Raw genomic sequence first — 15,532 nt, 5'->3', positions numbered from 1 at the left:
CTCGCTGTGTCCAACGAGAAATGTCTCCCACGAGTCCTCTGCATAAAGCATCGAGTCTATCTTTCCAGTCTTGAATCTGGCGATCATTTTGAGAGAGATTTCCTCATGAAAATGTCTTGCAAAGTCAAAACTGCTCTCTGTTGCTTACGTTTGTTAGTGCTGCTGCCAAGCCATTTATCTGCAGAGATGTTTACACTTTTGTGAATGAACTGAGCAGTGATCAACATCAAGCGGCTTGCTTTGAAACCGAACTGTCATTACACACACAGACTAAAACTAACATGAAAATGTCAACATTTTGAACTCCATGTGGAATTGAAAAGAAATCCAATTCATCTGCTGAATTTACCCATAAAAACATAACCAAAATAACATTTCAAACTGAGGTCCCTAAAGTGTCATCGTCAAAAGATTTAGCCGAGCTTTGCCCGGTCCCTCATGTCACCTGGTCCTTAACAGGGGTCCAATGCCCTCGACAACTTCGCAGCTCGGATCACTGGGACACACGAGCAAGTCCGCCACAGCAAGCTGATGGCTCAGGGAATAGGCAACCGATCATCATGATCTGTCATCGCCTAAATGGTTGCTTACAGGAAAGCATCGAAATAAAAGAAGTCTACTGCAACAGAAGTCTTCAATGCACTTCTACGGCGCAAAGAGAATTAAGGCATTGAGACATTAAATATGATGGAGGTGGCGGGGGGCAGAGGGAGTTCATAATGGACTCCGGAGCATTGGAATTGGATTATGTGGTTTGATGAGAGCGACCTCGTTCCAGACTCATTAGCACATCAGAGTAAAAAAAAAAGAGGATGGGTAAAGAGAAGCCATCTGGCATTGTATCAAATGCATATTTAGTAAGTCAGGTCAGCAATAATTTGTGAACTCCCAAATAACTTTTAGGATGGAATGTTTGCTCCTACCTGACGGCATGCAAGCTGAGTCGGCGTCTGTTCAGTGGCTAAGTGGCGCATGCATTCTTCCCTGTTTTCCTTCACTCAGCACTCAATGGAAAATGCTTGCTGCTACAATCGAAGTTAAAGACGTGTGTACTGTGACTTTATGAAGGATGGGTATCAATTGATCTGTTACTGCCTCTGCCAAGGAGGCGATGCTTTCACCCGCTCCTCTAGGCTTTGTTTATTTGTTCACTTTATGCGGAAACACGCCACTAAATCATTCTGTGCCAGTCATTTTACATAATGAAAACTGCATTGACTTCACATCCACCTCAGTAAGTGGCCGAGTTGAGTGTGTGTGACACAATCGTAATGCAAAATAATAGCGGTTGGAAGCCACGCTTAGAGCGCCAAACACCTTCAAGAGTGCGTGAAAACACTTTTTAAGTGGCCGTTAATTGTATTTTTGTGTACCGCTGATGTCTACAAAACACCCTCGCATCCATCTGTTGTCCTCCTCGACTGAGGTGTGCTAATGGAAGTCTGGAATAGTGGACTGATAAAGCTGTCATGACACCTCCTCGCCGCTTCTTCCTCGCTAGCATAAAGTGATAAATGAAGTGCCTCTAATGGTGTCCCTTTACAAATGTAACACCACACAGAAACGCACGCCACAGAATGATGCATTCGATCCTTTGGCGCGCGGCAAGATTTTGAGAGGCTAATTATAGCTTCTAAACATAAGTGTCTCTGCGTTTTGTTCCGCCATTCATTCTCTCTCTTTACGCACTTGTCATTCGGTCTGATTGGGCTGCATTTCACTCAATCCACAATGCAGCACTTTGCGAGCCCTCCATTGGTGGTCTGGCTCTGTGACAAGTCTAATATGTATTGTTGGAGTAACTGCAGTGTAGTGTCAGGTTTCCCTCAACCATACAGTAAATACAAGTTAGCAGACTTATTTCCTTGGAGGGAGGTTTGCTGGTCAGACAAGAATAATGGTCACAAGTGTAATTACCGGTACTACTTGAGGGCTGCTTTTCCTCCTCCTCCTACCTAAACCTCCAGTGAAGCTCGATTTATCAGTCTTTAGGGCCTTGGCAGATGCGAAGCTGGTGTTTTGTTTCAGGCTCCAGCTGCCTCTCTGTCTTCTGGGAGCGGTTCATGGAATATTTACCGAGAGAAGACCTTTGTTGCTGAATCTAGATCTCTGTAAACGGGTCACACAGTCAAAAAGCAAGGCACGGTTTAACAGTTCCTCTCAGCTTGAGGCTACACGAGTTACGTCAAATAGAAGGTGTAGGAGTTGTGACTAAACATTTACTGGCTGGCTGCTTAAATATTTCTTTGGGAGTACCTCGCAGGTTTGATTCAGTTGAAACAAACATCTGTTGTGCTGTTTGTTTGAGGGCCACAATACGAACCCTGGTGTGCACCAAATAAGTAGACTGAGACCACCTGAACAGGCGGTTTGTCCGTCCGCTTGAAAATTTGTTCTGGTGTGTTTCGGGTCTCTGGAGCTGAAATGTGAACACTACGGGTCCGGTGTTCACAAAAAACAAAGCATAGAACAGTACAACCTGAGTCAGGTGCTGTTGTCAGAACCACCGTCTGTTCCTGGCTTGATATGTAACTCGGAAGTCTGAATTTCACATTGTGACAAAAACATTGTTCAATTGATTTGCAATTTAGAGCGCATTTTTACAAAGCAACTGTGGTTCAATATTAAGTCAGAGTATACAAATAGGTACTACTGTAATGCACCTTGTGCATGTCCCTATTTTGATCTGGACAAGAGAACCACGTTTCAAGTTTAAACATAGTTTTTACTCTCTATTGTCCGAAATGGCTTGTTGAAAAGTGACGACTGTAGGAGATCCGATTACCGACCGCTGTCGCCTCATAGAGTGCCAACAAAAGACGATTCTCATTTACCGGTACACTGTATTCCTACAGCATCTTACATTGCACATGAAAGCTTAGAATTGCTGTCATCAAGCCAAATGCCACAGATGGGACTCAACTGAATATAGTGCCTGTTCACAAATTCCCTTGCAAGCCCCCCCCCCCACGCCCCACCCGACCCCACCCCCCACCCCCAAAGGCTGGGGCAGCACAGGGATGGCATCAGTCCAAAATGACTAAATGGTATGATCTTCCAGTCATGACACAAATTGCATTTCGGTCAATGTTCTTGTCTTTGGTTTCTGTCAAGTGCTCCCTCTTGTAATTGAAGACCCTTTTTTTTCAATTAACTTAGGATTGTACTGACAATATTAAAAAAAATCAAAAAGCACACAAATCTTTTCCTTTGTCAGCATTAACTTAAGTCGCAATTGAGAGAAATTGAGGGAAAGACGGAGGGAGCAATTACTCCCTTCCACTCCGACTCCCATCTTTAAAATGTACTGGGAAGTCCTTGATGCCATGATGAAAAGTGGCGTCTGTAATGCCCCAAGGCAGTTCCTGATTGAGGGGTTAGGTGATGGGAAACGGATGCTTCGGGGCTGCTGAGCTCTGTAGAAATCTGTCTGACGGCGAAGAGGCTGCCCCACAGGATCGTCGACTCCTTGATCAGAATCAAAAAGAAACTGTTTGAACAAGGCTTTGTGGAGCTGACATCCCCCACAGTGCCTGTGTGGCTGCTCATTAAGAAAAAAAACTTGGCTACGTTCTTCATCCTGGATGAGAAAGGGAAGCAAACGGACTCCTGTACGGCAAATAGGCTCGTGGATTTCTCTGCATGCTGACTTTGGTGGAGAACACAAAAAAATGCAACGGGCATCACTTTAGTCAGTCAGTCATGAAGAAAGCTTGGCGGGTTATCGCTTTTAGTCCATGTTGGTCACGATGTGCAATGCAGATTTTCATTCAGATTGCTTGGTGACTGGTTCAGTTCAAAATCCGTCTTGTGCCGTAAATCAGCTGGCGTCGTCTGAAGCTTCTACGGCAGGGGTGCCCATTATGTCGACCGACCGATAGCTCGCGGACCGTTCCCAAGTCGATCGCAAAGTTTGTAGAGGGAAAAAAAACAAACAAACATTTGTGCGTCTCTGTGCATGTTAGTCATACACTTTTTGTCTTAACGCACCCTAATTATCCGATCAATCTCACTTTCATAAAAAAAAATATTAAAGTACCCAAATCGCGTAGCCGGAAGTTGTTAGTGCTCAGCAGTCTGCAATTGCAACTTGCGATCAAGGCTATTGCAATGCCACCTTTATTATTATTATTGTTATCAGGCAAAGTGCATTTCGTGTACAATTCACCGATGGCACTCACAAAGAAAGGCACTCTAGACGGCCTCTCTGGAAACGTGAGATACGATCGTTAACAGGCTGCAAAAGTGCGTCGCATGCCTCGTGTCAGGTCTCCCACTAAGGTAGGCAGTGACTTCCTTTTCACAAGCTCAAAAACTTGTTACTGTTTCGTTCATCTTAGAGGGCCGTTATGGCTGATGCTCATCGTGGCATGCGTGTGAAAGTGTGGAGAGTAAATCTTCAATCAAAAAAGTTTGGGCGGTTTCTGCGGTGTCCTTGATGAACGCAACAAAGTCGGCACAAAAGAAGACGAATGCATGGATCAAAAGGGGGAACCTGTCGTAGAGTCTTACGTTTCTAGATGCCTTTGCACTTCAAATTACTTCGTCTTGCCTGTATGTGAATGTTCAGCGACGTGACAGAAAGTTGTGTGATCTTCCAACATTGATTGTCTTTAAACCTGAGTTAAAGTCAATTTCCTCTTCCTGCAGGTATCGATCGATCACTCGTCTCTCACTGAGCAGGACCATCTGTTAAGAAAACAAATTTCTGCCCTTGCGGATTCCATTTGACTTCTTAATCTGCGAGGCAGCTTCAAACGCAAATACAAGTGCGCAAATACAAGGATGTCATTTGGAATGAGCTCTTTTATTTGGTTACTCCGCACCTTGCAGTCATCCGCTTGGGAACGAGCAGACAGATGGGAAACCCATGGAACGTTCTACTTATTCACACGTCACGCAAGGCTTATAACACTCCGAGGTAGCTGTTTTAGCAAATGAAATAGTTTTTTTTTTCCCTCCAAAACAAATGAGATGGCCTAGCATCATTGATTGCAAACAAAGCGTACAATTGGCTGACGTTGTCACGACGCTGATTGCCGAAGGTGTCATTTGCTCCCCACCGAGTGTTAGTGGGATTGGAAGCGAGAAGAGTCCGAGTCCGTGCTGAATGCGTGCAAGTGCTCCATTTTCTCGTTTTTTTTTCTCTCAACACTCCTGTCCTCCCCTGGCTTGTTTCATGTTGCACATCATGTTTCTTCTGATAGGCAAGCAGTGGGCAAATGGAAGGGCGGCAAATCAAATATTAACGACAATCTGAATAATAAAATGGACATGAGTGACAGTGTCCCGATTAGCTGAGTTTTTCTGCCTCAGAGTGCCTTGTCGTCGCGGATGAAACCAAAACTCTGACAAAGACGGGCAGTGATATCTTTTGATGCAGCGCGTGCTTTGTTTGAGAGCATGATGGATACTGAGTCACTTTCTCCTCCCAAATAGAAGCTGAACTCACAAACAGGCACACGTTGAAGTCCATTCCCTTACTTTCATGGTGCGGCTGCAAACACTTTCAGAATACAATTTGATTAATGGTGCACTTTCGCTGGTAGTTGGAATAAAGTTAGATGAGGTCATGAATGGCTGAGGCATTGCAGAATCATCGGCGCGTCTCACCCTCCGCGTGTGTGTGTGTGTGTGTGTGTGTGTGTGTGTGTGTGTGTGTGTGTGTGTGTGTGTGTGTGAGAAAGTATTCTCATCTATTATTTCCCGCATATGATGAAGTTCGTAATTTAGTCGGACCCTCAGTATTGGTTTTATTATAGGTAGACAATCAATGAATACAATATCAGTTCACATCTAGTTTTTTTTACGCTAGGCTTTTATTTTCTTCATAGATCGTTAGCTTGGCAAAGACGCAGCACACTATTATTTATTTTATACCTATACAGTAATTTGCCCTAAAACCTCAAGACAATAAAGGAAATCTGGAGCGAAACATGCTGTCCAGTCAGCAATACAGACAGCTTGGTTTCAACTGCAGGACCATGATTAAAAAACACTCCCCAAAAATGGATGATTCGGAGGTGGCTTTGCATGTGCACTTTATCAAAATGCTATTGAATGACTGGTGAAGGTGCTCACACAAGAAGTCTAGAGAAGGCAACCTCCCTTTCACAAAGTACTGAAGAAAAGGAAGATATTGCCACAACCTGGGTCTCCAATTTCTGTGTCCGTGCTTCAAATGATCTGGAAAAATGACAATTTCCAAGTTGGCGGAGTATGTGATTGACTGGTGTGCTTGATGGATGTACTTCCCCTCATGTGGTGTGTGTGCTCAGGTGTGTTTGGTACTTGCTTTCCCCAGCCCCTCCCCTCCCCCCTTCCTCTCTCTCTTTGAATGTAAAATTTCAATTCAGTGCTCAAAACGGAATGATCGACTTCTACTACATCATATAAAGAATGGATTTTTATCCCCAAAACCCTGCGACTTCTATACAGTACTTGTGGCTTTTCTGTAACTGAGACCTGCGAGAAAAAAAAAATCCATCTTCTAATATCGTGGAAAGACTTAATTGTCTACTTCTTGACTTCTTTTTTTTTTTTTTTTTAGTCAAGTCAGAGGTCATTTCTGTGGACTGATTTTCAGGGAAGGTTTGATGTTCTCAATTGCATAGTTGAATCAATGAGATACTTTTGGGTTTTATTTTATTATTATTTTTTTAACTGCGGCTCTTTGCCCAAGTGCACTTCTGGACAACATCCAGCACAATCTCACTTTCAACTGTTTTTCTCGAGTGCTCCTTGTCAGTGAACCGAAGCTTGACTTTGAACATCTCACTGTCATCTAACTGTCACACTACTCATTCATTCATCTTCCGAACCGCTCAATCCTCACTAGGGTCGCGGGGGGTGCTGGAGCCTATCCCAGCTGTCTCCAGCTGTCTCCAGCAGTAGGCGGGGGACACCCTGAATCGGTTGCCAGCCGATCGGAGGGCGCACACAGAGACGAACAACCATCCACGCTCACACTCACACCTAGGGACAATTTAGAGCGTTCAATCAGCCTGCCACGCATGTTTTTGGAATGTGGGAGGAAACCGGAGCACACGGAGAAAACCCACGCAGGCCCGGGGAGAACATGCAAACTCCACACAGGGAGGCCGGAGCTGGAATCGAACCCGGTACCTCTGCACTGTGAAGCCGACGTGCTAACCACTGGACTACCGGGCCGCCCTAATGCTCCGATAAAAGGGAATAAAATATATATAACATGTTTCTGAGGACTAGACTTTTTTTCTAAATTTTCCACTGTTGAGGTAATCAGGTTAATATTTTTTTTTTGTCATAGCACATGTTTACATGTCACTTGTTGCTAGGCAGGATTCACAGGGATCAACACTTTGTGCCCTCAAAAAGAACCAAACCAAGCAGGTTAATTTCATTGGCTTCACATCGTTAGCATCTGGTCTTTCCTCGTTGACGTCGAAGTAACCACAAAGGCTTGACCGAAAAAGTATATTAGACATGAATAATGTAGGCAAAGCCAACAACCCAATTATTCCTCGTGCTGCTTTAATGTCAGAGGTTCAAAAACGAATGTATGTATGCAGAGTCTTTGAAGCATTGCGCTGATGGATGTGCCGGTTCTATTATACATTTAACTGACTCCGTCCTCCGTGACACTCATACATGAGGTCTTTTCTTTCACTCATCCCCAGTAATGGCAAAGTGAGCTCTTTAACTTTACGGTTAAAGAGCCACCACCACCAGCCACCATCTTCCAGATACATTTCTAAGATGAATATATTCCGTTTCATTGTTTTTGGTTATTTGTAGAAGCACCATCATCTGGCGTGACATCCTCAAGAGATATCTCTCCCCTCCAGAACTGGAGTCTTGCTTTTTGCTGTGGCAAATCGATAGTGAGGTTCAAATTAGATTTGCGTTCAATAATTTTCCATCTCGTCTTTCCAATAGCTCTGAGATGAGCTGGAATTCAGGCATCTAATAGTGAAATAAGAATGTCTAGATACAGCTAGGGACAGACAGTCATTTAAGATGGACTGTTACGGGATGGCAACCCGGTGGGCCAGTGGTTAGCGCAGCGACCTCACAGTGTAGAGGTCGTGGGTTCGATCCTGTGCCTGCGTGGGTTTTCTCCGGGTACTCCAGTTTCCTCCCACATTCCAAAAGCTGATTGAACACTCTAAATTGTCCCTAGGTGTGAGTGTGATCGTGGATGTTTGTTCGTCTCTTTGTGCCCTGCGATTGGCTGTCAACCGGTCCAGGGTGTCCCCTGCCTTACTGCCCAAAGACAGCTGGGATAGGCTCCAGTACCCCCCCGCAACCCTTGTGATGTGTGATGTTATGGGATGGCCGTGATGATCATGATATGCAAAAATATGGCTATAAAAATTACCGGTCGCCAAAAAATGCAAAAATATTTGGATTAAATATTGGAGGTTAAATGCTGACTAGAACCATCTTCATATCTTTTGGCTATTTGTGACATTGCAGACATGAATATTTCATCACCAAGTAGTACATCAGTACACGGTTGAGCATCGTGAAGTTCCTTGTCAAGCATGCATCCATTATTCGCCAAAGCATAACCTCTTTTATACTTATTGATTGTTGGATTTCACAACCTCCAGACACATCTGGTGAAATCCGCACGAGCTCGTTTCAAGGCTCTACCTCCTGGCCAGTGGCTGATGATGTTTTTTGTCGAGTGGGTGTTTACATTGAATTGTTGGTGCCAAAAAGCACTCACAGCTTCTCACATCACTTGACGGGGATTTTTTTTTTCCTCCCTGCCTGAACGTTGATGGAGGTCTTTCAATGCGTGGCGTAAATGTCTCCTCCGAGTTGACCTTGTACCTCTGCACACAGCTGGAGAGCACTTTGTTCAGCGCCTGTAAACCAGAAGGAATGAGAGTCGTGTTCATGGTTCCCCTCTTTTGGGTGCATCACATTAGAAGTCATAGAGGTCTCATAAAATGTTTTAAATTTCCACCCCAAAAAACTGATAGGGAGTCATTTCAAAGTTCCTTGTCTTCTTTGCAAAAGAATAATACAAGTCACTGCAAATGATAACAGTGAATGTGCTCGGAGAAATACGGCACATGACATATTTTGACCCTCTCGAGAGATATGGTGTTTCATGCATCCCTGTAAAACTACCACGGTAAAGACGTATATATATTGAGGAAATTGAACGTTACATTTGTAAATGTGATCTTTCAAAATGAATGTTTAAGCGCTAAGCACGTTTCAACAAATGTTGTGTCGACTCTACGGCGCAATTATGTTAACAAACCTCCCACAGATTGACTCATTATTATGTTCTTATCCTCCACGTCCTTGAGATGGAGCCCCTGCTGTTACAGTCCCACCTTCTGTGATATTTCCAAACTAATATGATACTCGGCGCTTACCGTCACACACAAATGATTAACAAGGTCATTCATCAACTTGTAAAATATCGGCAGCAACCTTAATAATCCTCAGATGAGGCACACAAAAATTTGATGGCCTGCTGTTTCCAACCAAGTGCCACATTTTGAATAGAAACCACAAAATGATTGCGCTGTTATGCTTTCAAAGCACCATTGGGGGGGGAGGGGGGGTTAGTGCGCATGTATAACTCAGCTGGTGTAATCAACTCAACACAGATGACAATTCGTTTTAGGAGAGAACAAACGGGAGTGGGGGTAACAATAGAAACCATTTTTAAGAATATCTACACTGGCACAGGCAAAAAATGTTTGTCGCCAGCGAATGCAGGAACAACATTTAAGGCGAGAGGACCCAGCGGTGCAGACAGCCACTTTGTAGAGCAAAATAGACTTTCACAGCCCAATTGGTTTTTCTGAACAGAACTAAGTTTTAATAAGGCTGTGAAAAGTTTTTGGAGTACGTTTTCAGCAAGTTGCACAATGTATGCTCTGGCACATATTTAATGGTTTTCTTTGGGAATATTTGTGACAGTAAACTCGGCAATGAATTATTAAGGGGATGAACATTATTAGTCTCCCGGGGCGGGGGTGGGGGGTGGGGGCACGTTATTAAGCCGCTCTGCAATGTTGGCGGTGAACAACTCTGATGACCGAGGCCCACAGTACTTTTAAGAGGCAACTAAAATGTCAAAAATGGATTTGCAAACAAATTGAATGATGCGGCCCGGAGGCTATTTTGGTCTTTTGCATCACTGAAATCATTTGGCTTTTAAATTAATGTAAATCACCCTTTTGACTGTACGTTGTCCAATATTACTGCGCTCACATCATTTCTCCCCCAAATCTGGAAAGTATTGTGAATTCTGTATGGCGGGTAATGTAATTAGTACAATTTATAACTGAATAAATAAGTAAAAATATGTATGGTATATTTAGGATATGGCGTATATTGCAGATAACAGACTATACTTTCTGCTTCTTACATTTTTCTTTTTCTTTGATAACCATTTGATCTGGACCGTTTAACAAACATGCAAATGAACACATGCGGACCACGACCTCAATTTGCATGAGATAACAGTGCAAGCCTCGTTTGATGTTAAATGTTCAATGCGGCACTCATTGTCTTTTGGCTCATGAGTGATCAGACTCGAGTTTGTTCATCTTCCATTTAGGAATGAGCCAAAGAGAGACAGAAAAAGTATTCCAATATTTTTTTTTCTTTTTAAGTTCGGCCACTTTTCCAACGACTTATCAGACTCTTTATTCGGTACCCGTCAGAGTCATATTTATTCATTATTTTGTGAAACTGTATTTGTGTTAGGGTGGTTGGATTTGGTCGGTGTATTTCTAATATGCAGCGCTGCTTTCGTGTATCTGTACTTTGTGGCGTATGCTTTTTGTCTGATGGTACTCTACAGGTGTACCAACTGTTGTGGCCGGTGAGCGTATTTTCCAATGCATAGCAGCGAGCTATATTGCTACGTTCAGCCAGAGAGTGACATATGTTCCCGTAGACGCTAGATACAGAGGTGACCTTAGCACAGCACAACTGCCAAAGCCACAAAATATGAATTCAATGTTGCCGAGCATGAATGATGCTCTAATTAATTGTTATCACTGATCATAAAATCTTTCGTCTGTCCTACCACAGAGGGATCCCAGGGAAGAAATGCGGCACCATCATCCTGTCTGCAGAGGAGCTGAGTAACTGCAGAGTAAGTAAACCGTCATAATTATCATAATTGACCCTTTGCAGAAGTTGCTCGAAATGCTGTTCATACCGCAGAATATCGATCACGGATTTACTAAACATTGCCACTTCACATTTCGTGAGTACATTTGGGACTAAAATGAGACGACAACATCAATACAGGCGTTACGGCATATACATCTTTGTGTGACATGTTTTCGTGGTCTTTTTTGAATGTAAAATATGAGCCTTGGCTCAGTAAAGGATAGGAAACACTGCTCTCAAGACAAAAAAAACAAACCAAAAAATATGCTTGACATCAAATTGTGAAACCCTTTTTATGGTTAAATAGATACAACGATATATCAACTTCACCCAGCGGCAATCCCAGCAATTTCTTTGGTCCCTCAGGGGAGGTAACGTGGCAAGAGCCAGAGTGATGACATGAATCACTCAAAGGAGTTCTCCACACCATCAATCTGGGACTCCTCCAATGTGATCTGCTCGGAAAAGTCGGAACATATAGTACAATACTTTGACTTGATTGGGCGAAGAAGAAACTTGTGCAGGCCTACCAAACTTTTGTTTTGACCAATCACGGCAACAAATGAAAACATCTCTTGACCAACTCAAAATGCACAAAGCGTCACCCGCTGTTCTTCCTTCAAAAAGGAAACGAGAACAGAATTAATTGCAACATCCGTGCATTCGTCTTCCGGTGTCGCCGTGCTTAGTTTGTTTATCTCCCCTGGCCTCGGCGCTTCCTCTCTCCGTCACAGCAGCCGCCAAACATACTGTTGCATTCTAGACTGGTCCGCACAACCAGTGATGCGTTCTCGGAGGAAATCGGCAGGCTGGGGACAAGATGGATTCTCTGGGATTTGTGAACTCACAAACACTGCGATAATTCATCTTGCTGGCAAGGTTTGACTTGAGGCGCCCTGTCCCACAGGTTGGCGAAAGTTTCAGGGGGCATAATTTGTTTCCACCAGCGAAAACCATTCCCCAGTATTTTAACCCTTTTGGGGATAGCGGTCACTACACTGGACAGGTTATTATCAAGTACCAGGTTATCGTTATTTTTGTATGAAAGGGTTAATAAAACGTCTGTGAGACACTATTGTGAAAATACCTCAAGGTTCAAGTATTACTTTCAACCTTTGGCAAACTTTTTTTTTTTTTGCATTGCAGTTTAATTAAATTTGCCTGTTTTGAGGGGCCACAACTGACCCCGCCCACCTTTAATGTGGAGTGTCCCAATGCACACACTGCTTTGTTTTACCATAATGCCCGGCGGCAGAATGAATTGATGGCCAGTAGCTACTTGTACGCATTTGCGGGAGCACTCAGTCAGATTGGGGAGAAATGTGTGTGTGTGTGTGTGTGTGTGTAGGGGGGGGGTGGAAGCATCGACCCTATTTTCACCACTGGATTCACATTACAGAGATTGCCAAATACCCCACCCATTGATATCAAGTTATTTTATCTCCCAACCCATATATGGTTGTGTGTTTATGCTAGCGGCTAGTTGTGACCCGTTCACCCCTCTCACAACACAGCAGACAGGACATCTGTTGTCACCCAGTGGAGTGGCACATTGTTGAATGAAATGGCCCCGCGACATGATGAGGTGAATGCTGATCATTCTCTCGACTAAGCCTGCGGTCTGAACCTGGGGATGTGCTCCACTGAACTCACCGCGCACACATTAGAGCAGGATATTGGAAAGCAAGAGAGTGAAACTGAACAAATTGTGCAAAGACAGAGGCAGGGAGGCGATGAAAAGGGGGGGAGGGGGGGCAGATGTGCAATATTGAAAACCAAAGCAAATGTGCAATTAAAAGATGAAGAATTACAGCGGCCGTGTGTGTGTGTGTGTGTGTGTGTGTGTGTGTGTGTGTGTGCACATTAGTCTCACAAAGGATGAAACAAACACAGTGATGTGAATCGATATAGGATTATTTCACACCCTGCAGGTACCAACTCGTACCTCCAAAATCAGCTTGGATAATGACAGTGTGAGACCGAGATTTGCTTAATTAAAACGCAGACCAGCCTGACCTTGTCCCCATACAGAGCACACGTACACACACTCAAGCAGAAACACTCACTTTTTGCAGACATTATCCTTTAATTGAATCCCTCGTTGCTATGCGAAACTATTTTCATCCTTTAGTGCATTTGGATCATCTACTTCATTCCCCCTCCCGCCATTGTGGAGTACATTTGATAATCTGGTACCAACCAGCCAGAGACCATTCAGTACGAAGCAAACTCTGTCGTGGTTCACTTTGTGAGAAAGCCATCTGACCATGACCCAAACGGCAAATGATCAAATCATTTGTAAGGCCAACTTGAAATTCTCAGTTCAAACTCTCTTCAGGTGATTATTTCAGTTCACCACGAAAAGCTGACAAGGGGTTCCAACTGTGGAAAAAGAAGCTTCAGCAAAAACTTTGTCCGTTTCATTTATTTTCTTATCCAATTTTCTCACCCACTGAGTATTCTGTAGACAAGCGAGTGCAGTCTGAAAGCACCGTGCGCATTTCTATGCAGCTAGATATGGATCACACCAAATATAATTAAAAAAAACAAAATCCAGAATTAATAGAAATGATGAGGTTATTTGAGTGGGAGGGGCACTTGCTGATGGACAGGGACACACTCACACACACGGTTTAAATATTGATTGCCTCCCTATTAACCGATGCTGTTGATCTTCCATCTGAGCAAGAATGCAAGTTCGTGCTACACAACATTAATGGGGCAGGAGCAGATGCATATTTAATATCCCCAACACTGTTCGTCGCCATTAATATTTTCATGCGCCTATTACCGCAATAGCACTTCCTTTGTATCCGTGTCCTTTTACTCGGGCTGAATGAGAGCAACAGCAGCAGCAACACACAACAGCATTGTAATGCTCGGGAAGACTAATGGGAAGCCGAGAACAGTGTCTTTAATGTGCTGGGAAGAAGAAGAAGAAGCAGATCTAGCTTTTGTTTTGCCACTTGCTTCTGGATTAATCTCTCGGAATATGACAGGGGTTTGCAAGTTGCCCCCAAGGCAAGAGAAAGAATAAAGTTTTCTGAGAGTACAGGTTCTTTAAAATGCATGAATTGATAAGAGGGGTTCCTTTGTCCTTTCAAAAAGACATGGTATTGTGTTATATAAAAGGTAAAACATGTTTTAAATGGCTGATAAAATCGTCTACGTGTAGCACGGGGAGAATTTTGTTTTTGCTCAGCTAAAAGGTTGGAACATAACCTAACATGCGAGGTAGCTTGTTTCACACAAAATATTAAAGGAAAGGGAGAATAGAAACTGGTTGGAAAAAGAGAAACACTCCACTTTCTATGACAGACTTAAACAACGTGGGGTGCTTGTTGTCACACATCTTTTCAGAGTACCTCCTGTTCATGTCCTGCGCAAGTCCAGCGTAAAGTTTCATCTAACTCAGTGCATGGGTGGGGTTTTCATTTGTTTTTGTAGCTTTTTTTCCATGACGGGCACCGTTAGAAGTGGACGTTTGCGCCATTGTGGGAGTGAACACAGACGATCTGATTCCTGCCAATGGAATTGGCTGCCCTCATCCCATTTAAATTCAGCGCAGAAGAGGTTTCCGATCTGAATAAGATTCACATGGTCACGCAAACACTCGCTAGCTTCTGGTACAGGTAAATGAATAGATGGATGAATAGAAGAAAAAAAATTAAATGGTTTTAGGGCTCCCACGGTTTGCTCAGAAGCTTAGAGTACAAGGTAGGATCTCAGAAAAAATACCACAAAAATTCCTGTCAATGCCATTTTTAATTGTATTGTAAATTCCTGAAATGCCTATACTACGACATACATCTAAATGCTTTTGAGTCAGCGGTAGCTGTCAGCTCCTGTCAGCCTTCGAGGCTCTTAGCCTGTAGAGTTCCATCCCCATGAGAAACACAGTGAGCAACTCCTGCTGTAATGATGCAGGTATATACAGTACATGCAGTATCGCTATCTCCAAGTTAAGATAAAACGGCATTTGAGTGCATGAGTATGAATAATTTTCAAACAGGTAAACACCTTTCGGTATAATGCGCCTCATTTTAAGATCATCTTGTGTGTTGCATGATGCACAGCTGTTCATGTGTCTTACAATGTAGAGTATGTGAGATGAATGCGCACCGAGATGATATGGAATGATCTCTGCAAAACGCCAGTGTCAAATGTGACAGATGTGCAGTAGGTACTGTATATACCCCCAGGGTGACGGAAGAAAGCAGGCAGATGAAGTTCTTCTCATTACTGGAGTGGTTCATGCTTGCTGCATATTGCTTGGCTGGTAGTGATGATAAAAATAAAAATAAAAACATTTTTAAAACGCAGGCAGGAGGTCACTGTGGGGGAAAAACGGAACCAGGAATCTGAGCGGGCAGAAACACTCACATAAAATCTGTCA

The 15,532-nt window shown here is 43.4% G+C and overlaps 1 protein-coding gene across 2 annotated transcripts in view; it reads left to right on the top strand.

Annotated features, from left to right (window-relative positions):
• Positions 1 to 15,532, top strand: part of cpne5b (copine Vb) — a 66,154-nt gene that overhangs the window by 28,224 nt on the left and 22,398 nt on the right. For both annotated transcript variants that reach the window (XM_052076242.1, XM_052076241.1), the window contains one exon: positions 11,053 to 11,116. In XM_052076242.1, coding sequence (XP_051932202.1) covers positions 11,053 to 11,116 — 64 coding nt within the window. The remainder of the gene's footprint in view (positions 1 to 11,052; positions 11,117 to 15,532) is intronic.

Source organism: Hippocampus zosterae, chromosome 9 (genome assembly GCF_025434085.1).
Source record: "Hippocampus zosterae strain Florida chromosome 9, ASM2543408v3, whole genome shotgun sequence".
Taxonomy (NCBI): Eukaryota; Metazoa; Chordata; class Actinopteri; order Syngnathiformes; family Syngnathidae; genus Hippocampus; species Hippocampus zosterae.
The sequence above is the reverse complement of the archived record's forward strand: the minus strand, read 5'-3'. Positions and strand labels throughout refer to the sequence as shown.